The sequence below is a fragment of the Grampus griseus genome, assembly GCF_964374135.1.
Source record: "Grampus griseus genome assembly, chromosome: 19".
Classification (NCBI taxonomy): Eukaryota; Metazoa; Chordata; class Mammalia; order Artiodactyla; family Delphinidae; genus Grampus; species Grampus griseus.
This window is the reverse complement of record NC_139013.1, coordinates 22,557,255-22,575,557: the sequence shown is the minus strand read 5'-3', so window position 1 is coordinate 22,575,557 and position 18,303 is coordinate 22,557,255. Positions and strand designations below refer to the sequence as shown.

General features: G+C 36.7%; 1 protein-coding gene across 1 annotated transcript in view; it reads left to right on the top strand.

Annotated features, from left to right (window-relative positions):
- The window catches only part of ITFG1 (integrin alpha FG-GAP repeat containing 1), a 236,301-nt gene that overhangs the window by 213,027 nt on the left and 4,971 nt on the right, over nt 1-18,303 (top strand). The window contains exons 15-16 of the mRNA XM_082676237.1: nt 13,873-13,997; nt 14,562-14,644. Of these exons, the coding sequence (XP_082532363.1) occupies nt 13,873-13,997; nt 14,562-14,644 (208 nt within the window). The remainder of the gene's footprint in view (nt 1-13,872; nt 13,998-14,561; nt 14,645-18,303) is intronic.

The following is an 18,303-nucleotide window of genomic DNA, read 5'->3' as shown; positions in this document are numbered from 1 at the left end:
ACAGGAATTTAGCATTTAGGCATGTAGCTTCATGAACTCCCTATGTAGTGTTCACTTACTATAATACAGGCTCTTTCTTCTGGATCCACATTCTATAGCACCTGGTAACACCACATATTTTTAAAGGTATTAACTACTTTCTGTACATGGATTATGCCTTTCTATGAAGACAGCCTATTTCTTGTTCTTAAACTGATTACTAAGTAGGACTGTTAAAAACCAAGGTGTGTTTATATAGCGACGTTAAATTAACATGTTTTAGATTTATAATTTGATCACAGATTAAGGTGCTTCTCCAGTCAACAGAGTGCCTGATATATAGCATGGTGCTTAATATCTATAGAATAAACAAACTAATTAATCACAGAATTAGTAAGTGATTAGTGAGAATCCACTTACACTGGAAACTAGCTTTATGTGCCTTAGTCATATAAGCCAGTAGAAGATTTTACCATCAAGCAGAGAACAACTGCTTCATTTCTTTTTTCTATGTGGGTTGCCATCCATTTAATTTAAATCAGTGAATTTTAAGACAAAAATAAGAAGAAGCTGTGATTTAGTAAATGTTTTAAATATCAAGTGTCTATAGCCAAATTTTAAAATTAAATTCCAATATTTTTATTGTACTCAGTCAAAATTTCTTTTGGCTTCCCCTCACCTTCCAAATCTATTTTGCCCTCTTTTTTTCCCCACTTCTGAATTCTGGTGTGGCATTACAATATGATGTTGAGAAGTGCAGGTAAGTTTAGCCTGTTGACAATAAGGAGCCTTTTTGCAATTACCATGTTCTATATATAGGAATTAGCTGTCCCTCCCTAAAAGTGGCTAAACACTTTAGCAATGAATTTAAATGTTGAAAATCATCACTGTTTTAATACATTTTATCACTTGTTTTCTTTGACTACTATTCTATCTTAGTTGATAATTTATTGTTTAAAAAGTGGTCACTGGTATATATTACCAGAAATCATCCTACTGTAACAGCTATGATATTCTATATTATCCAGAATATTTGGGACAGTGTAGTCACAGATCAACTCAGTATTTTAGTAAGAAGCCACAAAGGTCACCTTAGATTTTTTAAATAACTTCCACAGAGTTAGAATACATATATGTAGCATCTGACATAGGGATTCTTTTCTATAAAGTTTACATGTAAGTTGTTTGAAACTTTTTAAATTATTTTAAAATATCAGGAAAAGGATTATATTATCAGAGTAGATCATAAACACCAATTTCACTGCTAGAGTTTTTCTGGCTAGGATATCTGATTTGATAAACATTTACAATGAGCCTTATCACATTAGATAACACAAATTATTACCCCAGGGTGGCATTCAAGAACAAAGAACCATGATAATTGTTATAGCTAGGAAGATTTTATTAGCTATATCAGAAACTTACTCTGTTGGCAACTAAATTAGAATAGCAGCAAATGAAAGTTTTTTTTTTTTTTTTCTGTGGTACGCAGGCCTCTCACTGCTGTGGCCTCCCCGGCTGCGGAGCACAGGCTCCGGACGCGCAGGCCCAGCGGCCATGGCCCACGGGCCCAGCCGCTCCGCGGCACGCGGGATCCTCCCGGACCGGGACACGAACCCGCGCCCCCCGCATCGGCAGGCAGACTCTCAACCACTGCGCCACCAGGGAAGCCGAAAGTATTTTTAACCTTTTAATTTTATTACTTGTCAGTACCTTTTTTATCCACTGATTTTAATAGAATCCTAATCACTCTTGATAACGCAATAACATAAAATATGAAAACATATTTTTCTTTCAAAGTCTTAGCTTAATTTTTCTTGACTTTAGTCTACCATTTGTTATTATCCAGCTTGCCATTCTCACAATTATAAATTCTCCTCATAGAGAAAAACACTTTCCCCTACCTGATATTCTCACCGTTTTCTTACAGGAAAATATAATTTAAGACACACACCACAGGGGACAAATACATGACGATGTTTCTTTAACATCCTCCTACAAGCAGTGAGAGTAGTCCTAAATTTTTCACTCTACCGATTATAACTTTTTAAACTATCTGGAATGAGCCAGAGAACCTGAGCTTATTCTAGCATCGGTTAAGGGCTAGTCCATAGCCAGAGGATTGTCATGTTCATAATTGTATCCCCTGTGAACATAATCATATTAAAGTTGATGTCTGTAATAGAAGATCAACAAGATAAACCAGGCTCATCTCACAGAAGAATTGCTTAAATACCTCAGGCTTTAGGTATAGAATGGGACCATCACAAAGCCTAAGGTATGCTCATTGGGCTCAAATGCCCTACAGTCTGGATTTACAAAATCAACAAATGCCATTTTAACTGGAATGTCTGTGTAGAAAACGTTACAGGTTACCATATCATATCCTAGGACCCCACAAATACAGAGATCCAAACAGTAAAAGAAATGAACAACTGACATTGGTGGGGAGGGGAGGAAATGGTATTCTGTCATTAGAAGTCCTTTTTATAGAGCAATAAGACAAATATCACACTTCTTTTTCAACTGAAAAAAAAAGGATCACAGGTAATGATGAAGGATGTGGCATTTGGAATTAAGCTACCAAAATGAAAATCCCAGGGCTTCCCTGGTGGTGCAGTGGTTGAGAGTCCGCCTGCCTATGCAGGGGACACGGGTTCGTGCCTCGGTCCGGGAAGATCCCACATGCCACGGAGCGGCTGGGCCCGTGAGACATGGCCGCTGAACCTGCGCGTCCAGAGCCTGTGCTCTGCAACGGGAGAGGCCACAACAGTGAGAGGCCCGCGCACCGCAAAAAAAAAAAAAAATGTGGTTTTGGCCAAATTGTTTGACCTCTTGATTTCCTCATAATAAAGTGAGGATAATTGATGTCACAAATGTCTTTTATGTATGTATTATAAATTGTTCAGAATTCTTATATATAACTGATACTTTACCTTTGGGTAGACTGTCTTTCTGTACTGGTATCTATGTGGTATAAATTGATACAGTATTTTTGAATTGGAATATGTTACAAGTCTCAGGTCTGACACATTTGTAGGATAGAAGTTCTTTCATTTATTCATTCATTCATTGAACAAATATGTACTGAGTGCCTAATATACGACAGGCCTATTCTAGGCTCTTATAATATAGAGGTGAAAAAAACAGACCAATTTCTCAGCCCTCATAGAGATTACATTCTAGTAGGTGAAAAGAGGTAATAAACATAATAAGTGAGTTGTTTAATACTATGTCATGGTTAGGAGGTGATATCTACTATGGGGGTGGGGAATAAAGCAGGGTAAGAAAGATACAGAAGGAGTTAGCAGTTTTATGTAGGGTGGTCAGAGTGGCCCTCTCTGAGAAAATGTCATTTGAACAAAGATTTGAAGGATATAAGGGAGTCATACATATAGTTAACTTTTGAAAAATACTCCATGTAGAGGAGAAAGCCAGAGCAGAAGCCTTAAGGTATAAGCATTCCTGGAATTTCCAAGGAACAGTGGAGAGACCAGTGTCTTGGAGTAGAATGAAAGAAGGGGGTTAAGGAGTAGAAGATGAAATCTGAGTTAAATGAGGGCATGGAGTGTAAACTGAGTAAAACAGTAGACTATAGGAAGAGCAAGAGCTAAAGCAGGGAACCTAATTAGAAAGCTAGTAAAATAATTATGGCTTGAAATGATGGTGGCTTTGACCACGGTAATAGTCATGCAGGTAGAAATGTTGGGATTGTGGATATTTTGGGATTGTGGATATATATTTGATTTTTTGGCAGACTGGGTAGAGGATATGAGGGGAAAAAAGTACTGTAACTATAGTGTTACTGGCCAGAGCAAGTAGAAAGATGGAGTTGCCATAACTGAAATGGAGCAGGTATTGGAAGAAAAATCAGGAGCTCTGGGGTTTTTTTGTTGTTAACTTTTTTCTTTTTTCTCATTAGTCATCCATTTTATACACATCAGTGAATACATGTCAATCCCAGTCTCCCAATACATCACACCACCCCACCACCCCCCACTGCTTTCCCCCCTTAGTGTCTATACGTTTGTTCTCTACTCCTGTATCTCAATTTCTGCTCTGCAAACTGGTTCATCTGTACCATTTCCTAGGTTCCACATATATGTGTTAATATACGATATTTGTTTTTCTCTTTCTGACTTACTTCACTCTGTATGACAGTCTCTAGATCCATCCATGTCTCTACAAATGACCCAATTTCGTTCCTTTTTGTGGCTGAGTAATATTCCATCGTATATATGTACCACATGTTCTTTATCCATTCGTCTGTCGATGGGCATTTAGGTTGCTTCCATGACCTGGCCATTGTAAATAGTGCTGCAGTGAACATTGGGGTGCATGTGTCTTTCTGAATTATGGTTTTCTCTGGGTATATGCCCAGTAGTGGGATTGCTGGGTCATATGGTAATTCTATTTTTAGTTTTTTAAGGAGCCTCCATACTGTTCTGCATAGTGGCTGTATCAATTTACATTCCCACCAACAGTGAAAGAGGGTTCCCTTTTCTCCACACCCTCTCCAGCATTTGTTGTTTGTAGATTTTCTGATGATGCCCATTCTAACTGGTGTGAGGTGATACCTCATTGTAATTTTGATTTGCATTTCTCTAATAATTAGTGATGTTGAGCAGCTTTTCATGTGCTTCTTGGCTATCTGTATGTCGTCTTCGGAGAAAAGTCTATTTAGGTCTTCTGCCCATTTTTGGATTGGGTTGTTTGTTTTTTTATTATTGAGCTACATGAGCTGTTTATATATTTTGGAGATTAATCCTTTGTCCGAGGATTCATTTGCAAATATTTTCTCGCATTCTGAGGGTTGTCTTTTCGTCTTGTTTATGGTTTCCTTTGCTGTGCAAAAGCTTTCAAGTTTCATTAGGTCCCATTTGTTTATTTTTGGTTTTATTTCCATTACTCTAGAAGGGGGATCAAAAAATATCTTGCTGTGATTTATGCCAAAGACTATTCTTCCTATGTTTTCCTCTAAGAGTTTTATAGTGCCCGGTCTTATATTTAGGTCTCTAATCCATTTTGAGTTTATTTTTGTGCATGGTGTCAGGGAGTGTTCTAATTTCATCCTTTTACATGAAGTTGTCCAGTTTTCCCAGCACCACTTATTTCTCCATTGTATATCCTTGCCTCCTTTGTCATAGATTAGTTGACCATAGGTGCATGAGTTTATCTCTGGGCTTTCTATCCTGTTCCATTGATCTATATTTCTGTTTCTGTGCCAGTACGATACTGTCTTGATTACTGTAGCTTTGTAGTATAGTCTGAAGTCAGGGAGTCTGATTCCTCCAGCTCCATTTTTTTCCCTCAAGACTGCTTTGGCTATTCGGGGTCTTTTGTGTCTCCATAAAAATTTTAAGACTTTTTGTTTTAGTTCTGTTAAAAATGCCATTGGTAATTTGATAGGGATTGCATTGAATCTGTAGATTGCTTTGGGTAGTATAGTCATTTTCACAATATTGATTCTTCCAATCCAAGAACATGGTATATCTCTCCATCTGTTGATATCATCTTTAATTTCTTTCATCAGTGTCTTATAGTTTTCTGCATGCAGGTCTTTTCTCTCCCTAGGTAGGTTTATTCCTAGGTATTTTATTCTTTTTGTTGCAGTGGTAAATGGGAGTATTTCCTTAATTTCTCTTTCAGATTTTTCATCATTAGTGTATAGGAATGCAAGAGATTCCTGTGCATTAATTTTGTATCCTGCAACTTTACCAGATTCATTGATTAGCTCTAGTACTTTTCTGGTGGCATCTTTAGGATTCTCTATATATAGTATCACGTCATCTGCAAACAGTGACAGCTTTACTTCTTTTCCAATTTGTATTCCTTTTATTTCTTTTTCTTATTTCCGTGTCTAGGACTTCCAAAACTATGTTGAATAATAGTGGTGAGAGTGGACATCCTTGTCTTGTTCCTGATCTTAGAGGAAATGCTTTCAGTTTTTCACCATTGAGAATGATGTTTGCTGTGGGTTTGTCGTATATGGCCTTTATTATGTTGAGGTAGGTTCCCTCTATACCCACTTTCTGGAGAGTTTTTATCATAAATCGGTGTTGAATTTTGTCAAAAGCTTTTTCTGCATCTCTTGAGATGATCATATGGTTTTTATTCTTCAATTTGTTTGTATGGTGTATCACATTGATTGATTTGCATGTATTGTAGAATCCTTGCATCTTTGGGATAAATCCCACTTGATCATGGTGTATGATCCTTTTAATGTGTTGTTGGTTTCTGTTTGCTAGTATTTTATTGAGGATTTTTGCATCTATATTCATCAGTGATATTGTTCTGTAATTTTCTATTTTTGTAGTATCTTTGTCTGGTTTTGGTATCAGGGTGATGGTGGCCTCATAGAATGAGTTTCGGAGTGTTCCTTCCTCTGCAATTTTTTGGAAGAGTTTGAGAAGGATGGGTGTTAGCTCTTCTCTAAATGTTTCATAGAATTCACCTGTGAAGCCATCTGGTCCTGGACTTTTGTTTGTTGGAAGATTTTTCATCACAGTTTCAATTTCATCACTTGTGATTGTTCTGTTCATATTTTCTATTTCTTCCTGGTTCAGTCTTCGAAGGTTATACCTTTCTAAGAATTTGTCCATTTCTTCCAGGTTGTCCATTTTATTGGCATAGAGTTGCTTGTAGTAGTCTCTTAGGATGCTTTGTATTTCTGCCGTGTCTGTTGTAACTTCTTTTGCATTTCTAATTTTATTGATTTAAGTCCTCTCCCTCTTTTTCTTGATGAGTCTGGCTAATGGTTTATCAATTTTGTTTATCTTCTCAAAGAACCAGCTTTTAGTTTTATTGATCTTTGCTATTGTTTTCTTTGTTTCTATTTCATTTATTTCTGCTCTGATCTTTATGATTTCTTCTGCTAACTTTGAGTTTTGTTTGTTCTTTCTCTAGTTCCTTTAGGTGTAAGGTTAGGTTGTTTATTTGAGATTTTTCTTGTTTCTTGAGGTAAGCTTGTATAGCTATAAACTTCCCTCTTAGAACTGCTTTTGCTGCATCTCATAGGTTTTGGATCATCGTGTTTTCATTGTCATTTATCTCTAGGTATTTTTTGATTTCCTCTTCGATTTCTTCAGTGATCTCTTGGTTATGTAGTAACGTATTGTTTAGCCTCCACGTGTTTGTGTTTTTTTCCTTGTAATTCATTTCTAATCTGATAGCGTTGTGGTCAGAAAAGATGCTTGATATGATTTCAATTTTCTTAAATTTACTGAGGCTTGATTTGTGACCCAGGATGCGATCTATCCTGGAGAATGTTCCATGCGCACTTGAGAAGAAAGTGTAATCTGCTGTTTTTGGATGGAATGTCCTATAAATATCAATTAAATCTATCTGGTCTTTTGTGTCATTTAAAGCTTCTGTTTCCTTATTTATTTTCATTTTGCATGATCTGTCCATTGGTGTAAGTGAAGTGTTAAAGTCCCCCACTGTTATTGTGTTACTGTTGATTTCCTCTTTTATAGCTGTTAGCAGTTGCCTTATGTATTGAGGTGCTCCTGTGTTGGGTGCATATATATTTATAATTGTTATATATTCTTCTTGGATTGATCCCTTGATCATTATGTAGTGTCCTTCCTTGTCTCTTGTAACATTCTTTATTTTAAAGTCTGTTTTACTGATATGAGTATTGCTACTCCAACTTTCTTTTGATTTCCATTTGCATGGAATATCTTTTTTCCGTCCCCTCACTTTCAGTCTTTATGTGTCCCTAGGTCTAAAGTGGGTCTCTAGTAGACAGTATATATATGGATCTTGTTTTTTTATCCATTCAGCAAGCCTATGTCTTTTGGTTGGAGCATTTAATCCATTCACGTTTAAGGTAATTATCGATACGTATGTTCCTATGACCATTTTCTTAATTGTTCTGGGTTTGTTTTTGTAGGTCCTTTTCTTCTCTGTTGTTTCCCACTCAGAGAAGTTCCTTTATCATTTGTTATAGAGCTGGTTTGGTGGTGCTGAATTCTCTTAGCTTTTGCTTGTCTGTAAAGCTTTTGATTTCTCCATCGAATCTGAATGAGATCCTTGCCGGGTAGAGTAATCTTGGTTGTAGGTTCTTCCCTTTCATCACTTTAAGTATATCATGCCACTCCTTTCTGGCTTGCAGAGTTTCTGCTGAGAAATCAGCTGTTAACCTTATGGGAGTTCCCTTGTATGTTATTTGTCCTTTTTCCCTTGCTGCTTTCAATAATTTTTCTTTGTCTTTAATTTTTGCCAATTTGATTACTATGTGTCTCGGCATGTTTCTCCTTAGGTTTATCCTGTATGGGGCTCGCTGCACTTCCTGGACTTGGGTGGCTATTTCCTTTCCCATGTTAGGGAAGTTTTCGACTATAATCACTTCAAATATTTTCTCAGGTCCTTTCTCTCTCTCTTCTCCTTCTACGACCCCTATAATGCAAGTGTTGTTGCATTTAATGTTGTCCCAGAGGTCTCTTAGGCTGTCTTCATTTCTTTTCATTCTTTGTTTTGTTCTGCAGCAGTGAATTCCACCATTCTGTCTTCTAGGTCACATATCCGTTCCTCTGCCTCAGTTATTCTGGTATTGGTTCCTTCTTGTGTAGTTTTCATTTCAGTTACTGTATTGTTCATCGCTGTTTGTTTGTTCTTTAACTCTTCTAGGTCTTTGTTAAACATTTCTTGCATTTTCTCAATCTTTGTCTCCGTTGTTTTTTCGAGGTCCTGGATCATCTTCACTATCATTATTCTGAATTCTTTTTCTGGAAGGTTGCCTATCTCCACTTCATTTAGTTGTTTTTCTGGGGTTTTATCTTGTTCCTTCATCTGGTACATAGCCCTCTGCCTTTTCGTCTTTTCTGTCTTTCTGTGAATGTGGTTTTTGTTCCACAGGCTGCAGGATTGTAGTTCTTGCTTCTGCCATATTTAACATTTAGTTTAACAACATTTACTGTCTCTTAGGCACTCTTTTAAGCATTATCATTCAATCAGCACAAGTCTATGAGACAAACTAATTCTGTAGCCCATGCAGCTTTACAGTTTTACATACATAGTTTAACTGTATTAAGAGCGCCTATCCCTAAATTCAGTGTTCCTTTTCATTATACTTTTCTCTTACTAATGTAAGAATTGTATAAAAAATCAGGTATATATACTTTCCAATGATGTCATATATCTGGGTAACATTAGTAGATGTTTAGCAGAGTCCCACTGAATATTAAAATGTTTAGGTATTAACTAACCCTGTAATTTTTTTTTTTTTTAATTTGGCTGTGCCAGATCTCAGTTGCAGCACGTGGGATCCTTGTCACCATGGGCAGGAGCTTTTAGTTGCGGCTTGTGGGATCTAGTTCCGTGACCAGGGATTGAACCTGGGCCCCCCGCACTGGGAGTGCAGAGTCCCAGCCCTGGACCTCCAGGGAAGTCCCTAACCCTGTTAATATTTAAATATTCTGTTTAATTATGTAGCAAATACCTAGCAAATAAATACCGTCTTTTAAAGTGAACCATGATAGAGAGAGATTGATTTTTGGAATGTCAGTGTGAGGACTTCATGAACCTGCTGTCCCCTCCCTCCCCATAAAACAAACAGACAAACAAACAAAAAGTACTGGCCTAACAACTAACATTAACCATTTCAGAACTCTGGAAATTAACCAAAGCCACAGAATGTTCTGAGCATTGTCTATCCAAGAGGAACTCCTGATACTTAAGACAACAGAGTCTGTGGCATTTTAACTTGGGGCTGTTTACATCCCACCTCCCCTCTCTGCTGAATGGTGCAGCAGCCATGAATAGCTAGTAGCCTCACAGTCACTGGACGGGATGGAACTTTGGAGTCCATTAAAATTCCCATCTCTATAGCACTGTCAATATGCGTCTAAACTAGCAACTCCTTGGAAAATCCCTTCTCAGGATGTTGGGGCTATTTGATTTGACTCAGAGTTCAACCCAGCAGGAAAAAGAAAAGCCCTATTCCTCCAAGACATTACCCAAAACAACAGTCTGTTGGAAAAATCCCAGGTGTAGTGAACAAGAGCCTGGCCAAAACATAAAAGGAAGCCCTGAGGCACCAGACAGCCACAGGCAACTTTGAAAGGCTGAAATATATTCTTGGACATCTTACATGGCTAAGAACATGCCTAGAAAGGAAAATACCTCATTCAGATACTTAGCTTGAGTGTGCTACCTCGAGGCTCTGCTCAAGCAAGAAATGAAAGGTAAGGCTATCTTGTAAAGTGCCTGAAGTTTGAAGGCATATCTTCACACACAAATCCCACTGACAAAGTTTGGAAGATATACAGACAAGATATTTAAGGAAATCTAATGGCCAATCATTAGCTGACCACTGAGTTATACTGAGCCATGTATGCCTCCTCGGAAACCAGGCTTAGAACAAGAACTTTAAAAATAAGAAAATAAAAGAACTTTGTGGCAGGCACTGTAGGGAATACAAAATCTATAGAATCCATCTAGGAAAGTCACTAAACAAATGAGCAACAACAATATCAAAAAGAAAGACCATCAAACCCTTAGAGGGAGATACCATAGCTGTTATATTATCTAAGAAGTCCACTTTCAAACAACAACCAAAAAACACTATAAAACATGCAAAGAAACAGGAAAGTATGCCACATACACATTTTTTTAAAAAAAGCAAACAACAGAAAATGTGCCCAGTGGTGTTGGACTTAGTTAACAGAACCTATAAATTGGCTATTATAAACATGTTCAAAGACCTAAAGGAAACTAGGATTAAAAAACTAAAGGTAAGTATTACAACTGTGTCCCACTAATAGAAGATATAAGTGAAGAAGTAAAGATCATTTTAAGAATCAAATGGAAATTCTGGAGTTGAAAGTACAGTAACTGAAATGAAAAATTCTGTAGAGTGCTCAACAACAGATTTGAGCTGGCAAAAGAATCAGCAAACTTGAATATAGGTCAATTGAGAGTATACAGAAAGAAAAATGAACAACCTCAGAACCTGTGGAGCCACCATCAATCATACCATCATATGCATAAAGCGAGTCTTAGAAGAAAAAGAGAGAAAGAAAGGGGCAGAATGTATATCTAAAGAAAGAATGGCTGAAACCATCCAAATATGATGAAAAACACTAATCTGCACATAGAAACTCAACAAACTCAGAGTAACTCAAAGAGTTCACACTTGGGCTTCCCTGGTGGCGCAGTGGTTGAGAGTCTGCCTGCCAATGCAGGGGACACGGGTTCGTGCCCTGGTCCGGGAAGATCCCACATGCCACAGGGCGGCTGGGTCCATGAGCCATGGCCACTGAGCCTGCACGTCTGGAGCCTGTGCTCCGCAACGGGAGATGCCACAACAGTGAGAGGCCCGCGTACCGCAAAAAAAAGAAAAGAAAAATAAAAAGAATACTAAAGGGAGCCCTTAAGGCTGAACTGAGAGGACTACTAGACAATAACTTGAATCCACACAAACAAGTAAAAAACACCTGTAAAACTATAGATAAGTATAAAATATGGTTTATGTATTTCTGTCAAATAGTTCCTCTTATTTCCTAGGTGATTTACGGAACAACTACATAAAGTAATAATTATAAATCTGTGTCAACGGGCTGATAATATATAAAAATATAATTTGTATAATAACAGTATTACAAGGGAGGGAGGATTTTGGAGGAAAGTTGTATGTGCTAGGTATTGTTATTTTGTTAAGTTAATATGCTAATTGCAATCCACAGGCAACCACTAAGAAAATAGCTCAGAAAATATATAATAAAAGAAACTATGGAATTAAAGCAGCAATGGAGGAACAGAACAATTAAAAAGACATATAGAAAACCGATAGCAAATGGCAGGCAAAAGTCCTACCTTATCAGTAATTACATTGAATGTAAATGGAATAAACACTCCTATCAAAAGGCAGAGAGATTGGCAGAATGGCTAATATAATATGACTCAACTAGGTGCTATCTGCAAGAGAAACACTTTAGATTCAACGATACAAATAAGTTGAAATTTTAAAAAGGGGGGGTGTAAATTATACCATGCAAAGAGTAACCAAAGGAGAGCTGGAGTGACCATTCTAATATCAGATAAAACTAGGGCTTTAAGACAAAAATTGTTACTAGAGACAAAGAAGGACATTTTATAATGATAATAAAAAGGTCAATCCATGTGGAAGATGTAACAACTACAAAGACATACACACCTAACAACAGAGCCCCCAAGATACATGAAGAGAGAAATTGGAGGCTTTATTACCCCAATTTTAATACTTTCAGTAATGTATCAAACAACTTAGCAAAAAAATCAATAAAGAAGAGATAATGACACTATAAACCAACTAAACCTAACAGACTTGTATAGAACACTCCACCCAACAACGGCAGAATATGCATTCTTCTCAAGCACACATGGAACATTCTCCAAGACAGACCATATGCTAGGTCATAAAACAAGCCTCAATAAATTAAAAATATTGAAATCATCCCAAGTATGTTCCCCAACTGCAATGGGATGATAATTAGAAATCAATAACAATTTAGAAATTCAAAAATATCTGGAAATGAAACAACACAGTCCTAAAAACCCAATGGGTCAAAGAAGAAATCACAAGAGAAACTAAGAAAATACTTTAGGTGAATGAAAACAGAAACACAACCTTCCAAAATATATGGAGTTCTTAGAGGGAAAAACAGTTCTTAGAGGAAAATTTATTGTTGCAAATGCCTATATTAAGGAATAACAACAATCTGAAATCAATAACCTAACTTTCTACCTCAAGAAGCTAGAAAAAAAACAGCAAACTAAACCCAAAGCAAGCAGAAGACAGGACATAGTGAGAGGAAATAAGTAGGGAGTAGAAAATCATAGAGAAAAACCAGTTGAACCAAAATTTGGGTTTTTTAAAGATTAACAAAATGTACAAACCTTTAGCTAGACTGATCAAGAAAAAGAGAAGACTCAAATTACTAAAATCCAGAATGAAAGAAGAGACCACTCGCTACCAACCTTAAGACCTAAAAAGGAAGCTACAAAAATGGCCAATAAGCACATGAAAAGAAAGCTCAACATCATTAGTTATTAGGTAAATGTAAATGAAAGCCACAATGACATACCAGTTCATAACCACTAGAATGGCTATGATCAAAAAGTTAGACAGGGCTTCCCTGGTGGCGCAGTTGTTGAGAGTCCACCTGCCGATGCAGGGGACATGGGTTCGTGCCCCAGTCCGAGGAGATCCCACATGCCACGGAGCAGCTGGGCCAGTGAGCCATGGCCGCTGAGCCTGCGCATCCGGAGCCTGTGCTCTGCAACGGGAGAGGCCACAACAGTGAGAGGCCCGCATACCAAAAAAAAAAAAAAAAGATAAAGTGTTAGAATTTGGAAAAATTGGAACCCTCAACTATTAATGTTGGGAATGTAGAATGATACAGCCATTTCGGAAAACATAAGTTGACACAGAAACTTGTATGTGAATGTTTACAGCAGCATTATTCATAAAAAGAGCACACATTGCTTGATTGCATTTATATGAATCTCCAGGATAGGCAAATCTATAAAGAAAGTAGATTAGTGGTTACCTGTATCTGGAAGTGTAGGGCTTAGAAATAGGAATAACTGCTAATGGGTATGGAGTTTCTTTTTTGGGTGATGAAAATGTTTTAAAATATGATTGTGCTTACAGCTCAACACCTTTTTGAATATACTCAAAACCACTTAACTGTATACTTTAAATAGGTGATGTTTATGAGATGTGAATTATCTCTCTTACTGTTTAAAAAATGAATCATTAATATAATGAACTGGGCATTTCATTTCACCTTTTTATGCTTAAAGATAAGTTCTAGCACCTAAACTTGTAACATTTATCATTTTAATGTTTGATGAGAGCAATGTCTCCAAAGATGTATTGTTCTTTTTTCTTTCTTTTAATAAATTTAGCTGGACAACTTAGCCAGTCGGCACATTTAGCTCTCCAACTGCCATACAATGTACTTGGTTTAGGTCGAAGTGCAAATTTTCTTGATCATCTTTATGTTGGTATTCCCCGTCCATCTGGAGAGAAGGTGAGTAAAAAAATTATAATTAATCTATTTTTAAATATTTATTATTCAAATATTTGAATTAAAATATTTTTATTCCATTTAAAGAATTTTTAAAATTCATTGGTAGTGACCAATCAAAGCTTATCTTACACAGAGCACATTATAATTTGAAGAAATAAACCTTAAGACTTCCTGCCCCTCCTCTTCCCTGCTTTTTCTCCTTATCATTTTCACCATCTAACATACCAAATATTTTTATTTTGTTTATTGTCAGACTCTACCTCAACTTGAATTTTAGCTCCAAAGCAGCATTTGTTCATAGCACCTTGAACAGTGCCTGCTACATAAGTGTGTTCAATAAATTAATGAATCCATGAGACAGAAATACAATCCTTCCCTGAAAAGATGGAGAAATTTTTGCCGATAGGAGTCCTATTTGGAGCCTAATATATGTAAATTCAGCTTAATCCATACCTAGGATTTCAGTTAATCAAAGAGTACTTAAGCTTTTTCTTATTTATTTTGAATAATTATTGTGTCTTTAAAGTGTACTGAATGTTAAATGTTCTTAAATTCTTTTTCCAGTCTATACGGAAACAAGAATGGACCGCAATCATTCCAAATTCTCAGCTAATTGTCATTCCATATCCTCACGATGTTCCTCGAAGGTAATGTCCTTGCTTGAACTGAATTTGGTAAAAATACTGTCAACTCTGAATCATAGTTATATCTTTTAAAAACTTTCTCTATTCCTGCTGTGTTCCCATGAGTGTCATGACTTAATTTGCTTACAGCAAACTTTAAATGCCTAAACATACCTACACAAAAGGTCCCTGACATTTTTCACGAAGAACAAACTAAACCTTATTAGAAAAACAGCAGGTTAACTAACTAGGGACTTATACATATTCTGCTTAAATAAACTGGTCTTCAGTTTACTGGCCATAAATTCTAAAATTTCAGGCTGCTGAACTTTATAAGCAATGATCTTTTTTAGCAAATGCTTTGAGAAGTGGTATATATCCCACAGTTGTTAGGCACAAATTTTGAAGTTCAGCGGACCCAGGCTAGAAACTCGGATCCACTGCTAGCTGACTGAGATTGGAAGCTAGTCCTTTGTTCTCTCTGAGGGTCAATTTCTGCTCTGTAGAAATTGGGAGATAAAATACCTACCTTACAAGAATGAGGATGAAATATGCTTAACACAGTACCCAGCATATAGTAATTTTTCAGTGAACAGTAGGTATTTTTATCCTTATTAGCAAAACATGTTCCTTGTATAATATAGCATTTAATTCTAAATCTTTATCTCTGTTTGTTTTTCTTTAAATTACTAGGTTGATTCCATTATTTCAAAAAGCAGGTGGTGAAGGTATTCATTAACATTTAAATTTCATTGGGAAAAATATAACTTGTTCTTAAGGCTACTCTCATGTCAATATGAAAAAATAAGCTATTAAAATGTAACTAGTGGCTTATTACATTTCTTCTCAAAATACAGCCTGTACTGTTCTTTTTTCTTCTTCCAGTTTTGTTGTGATATAATTGACATACAGCACTGTGTAAGTTTAAGGTATACAGCATAATGATTTAACTTACATACATCAAAAAATGATTATCACAGTAAGTTTAGTGAACATCCATTTTCTCACATAGATACAAAATTAAAGAAACAGAAAAAAATACGTTTTTCCTTGTGATGAGAACTCTTAGGATTTACTCGCTTAACAAATTTCATATATAACATATGGCAGTGTTAATTCTGTTTGTCGTGTTGTGCATTACACCCCTAGTACTTATTTACCTTATAATTCAAAGTTTGTACCTTTTGACTGTTTTCATCCAATTCCCCCTCCCACCTCCCACCTCCCACCTCTGGTAACCACAAATCTGATCTCTTTTTCTATGACTTTTTTTTGGAAATATAACTGACCTATAATACTATGTTAGTTCCTGTTACACAACATAGTGATTTGATGTTTATAAACACTTCAAAATGATCACCATGGTTAAGTTTGGTTACAATCTGTTGCCAAAGATATTACATAATTATTGACTATATTCCCCACACTGTACATTTCATACCCGTGACTCATTTACTTTGCAGCTGGAAGTTTGTACCTCTCAATCGCCCTCACCCATTTGTCTCCTCCCCTCATCCCTCTCCCCTCTGGCAACCACCTGTTTATTTTCTGTATCTATAACTCTGTTTCTGTTTTGTTATGTTTGTTCATTTGTCTTGTTTTCCAGATTCCACATATAAGTGAAATCATACAGTATTTGTCTTTCTCTGTTTGACTTTTTTCACTTAGCATGATACTCTCTAGGTCCATCCATGTTGTTACAAATGGCAAATGGCAAGATTTCATTCTTTTTTATAGCCAAGCAATATTCCATTGTGTGTATGTGTATATGTATAAATGTGTGTGTGTTTGTGTGTGTGTGTGTGTAGAGAGAGAGGGGGGGAGAGAGAGGGAGAGCACTCACATCTTCTTTATCCCTTCATCTATTGCTGGGCACTTAGGTTGCTTCCATTACCTTGACTGTTGTAAATAATGGCACAGTGAACATAGGGGTGCGTGTATCTTTTCTAATTGATGTTTTCATTTTCTTTGGGCAAATACTCAGAAGTAGAATTGCTGGATCATATGGTAGTTCTATTTTTAATTTTCTGAGGAATCCCCATACTGTATCTATTAAAAAATGGGCAGAGGATCTGAATAGACATTCTTTCCAAAGAAGACATACAGGTAGCCAAAAGGCACATGAAAAGATGCTCAGCATCACTAATCATCAGGGAAATGCAAATCGAAACCACAATGAGATATCACCTCACACCTGTCAGAATGGCCATCATCAAAAAGACAACAAATAACAAGTGCAGGTTGTATTGTCCTTTATTAAATTTTTAGATGGTTTGCTAGAACCAGCTCATGCCACCTCATGAGCTGATTGTGTGCATCTCTTTCCACTTATGTTCAGGGAGATCACGTTAAAATCAGCTATGATGGGACTGTTTACACCATGAAAATTGGCAAGTGCCACTCAGGGGTTTTTTTCCCCCCAGAGAGCCAGTTTACCAGCACATCCCTGGAGGTATTTTATGGTGGATTTATGGGCTTTAGAACCAAACTACTTAAGAAAACAACTTTATTACAGCATTATGCTTGAAATAAGATATCAATAAAAACAGTTATAGGCTTCCCTGGTGGCGCAGTGGTTGAGAGTCCGCCTGCTGATGCAGGGGACACGGGCTCGTGCCCTGGTCCGGGAGGATCCCACATGCCGCGGAGCGGCTGGGCCCGTGAGCCATGGCCGCTGAGCCTGCGTGTCCGGAGCCTGTGCTCCGCAACAGGAGAGGCCACAGCAGTGAGAGGCCCGCATACCGCAAAGAAAAAAAAAAAAACAGTTATGGTCTGAGTTTAGACTTTTTTAATGAGTCTATTAAAATTTTGAAATTTATAACAAAATGAATCTGCACAAGAAACTATATGAATTATAGTACTTCTATATCATGCAATATCATGATAATCTTTTAAAATAGAGTGGTAAAGCAAAAGATAAAAGGAAAATGCACTTATGAATAATAAGCAATGATTTGTGATTTATAAAGAAGATATCTATGCGTATATGTTTATGTATGTATAGAATACCTCTGGAAGGATATGTAAGAAACTGAGAAGAATGACTGCTTCTGAGTAAGAAACTCAGTATTGGCCTTTTGTTCATTGTTTTTCTTACCGAAATTCCTTTATTCATGGGTTTTTTAAATCTATTTTTAAATTAGAACTACCGGGACTTCCCTGGCGGCCCAGTGGTTAAGACTTCACCTTCCAATGCAGGGGGTGCGGGTTTGATCTCTGGTTGGGGAGCTAAGATCCCACATGCCTTGGGGCCAAAAAACCAAAACATAAAACAGAACCAATATTGTAACAAATTCAATAAAGACTTATAGATAGATAGATAGATAAATTGGAACTACCAAAAAAATCTCATGAAAGGACCTTTTCTTATGTATGAGGTAAGGTGCTGAGAATAGCTAACCTCAACTAATTAACAGTATTTGTTTCTTAAGGTTTTCTTACTCTTGAATTTCTGGGAAATTTTGTTATAGCCTTTCTTCCATAATAAGCTCAACATTTTTCACGTTTCTCTTGCTCTTTCTGAAAAAAATGTTCTTTTCAAATTTATGTACATAATAAAAACCAAATTGATTTTAGTTTGAGGTGTATTTTGAGATTTATTGACTAGAGGCTAACTTATGGATCAGTAAATTTTAATTATCCCAAAATAAGTCAGTTGGTGCTTGCCATTTATCAGAATAATC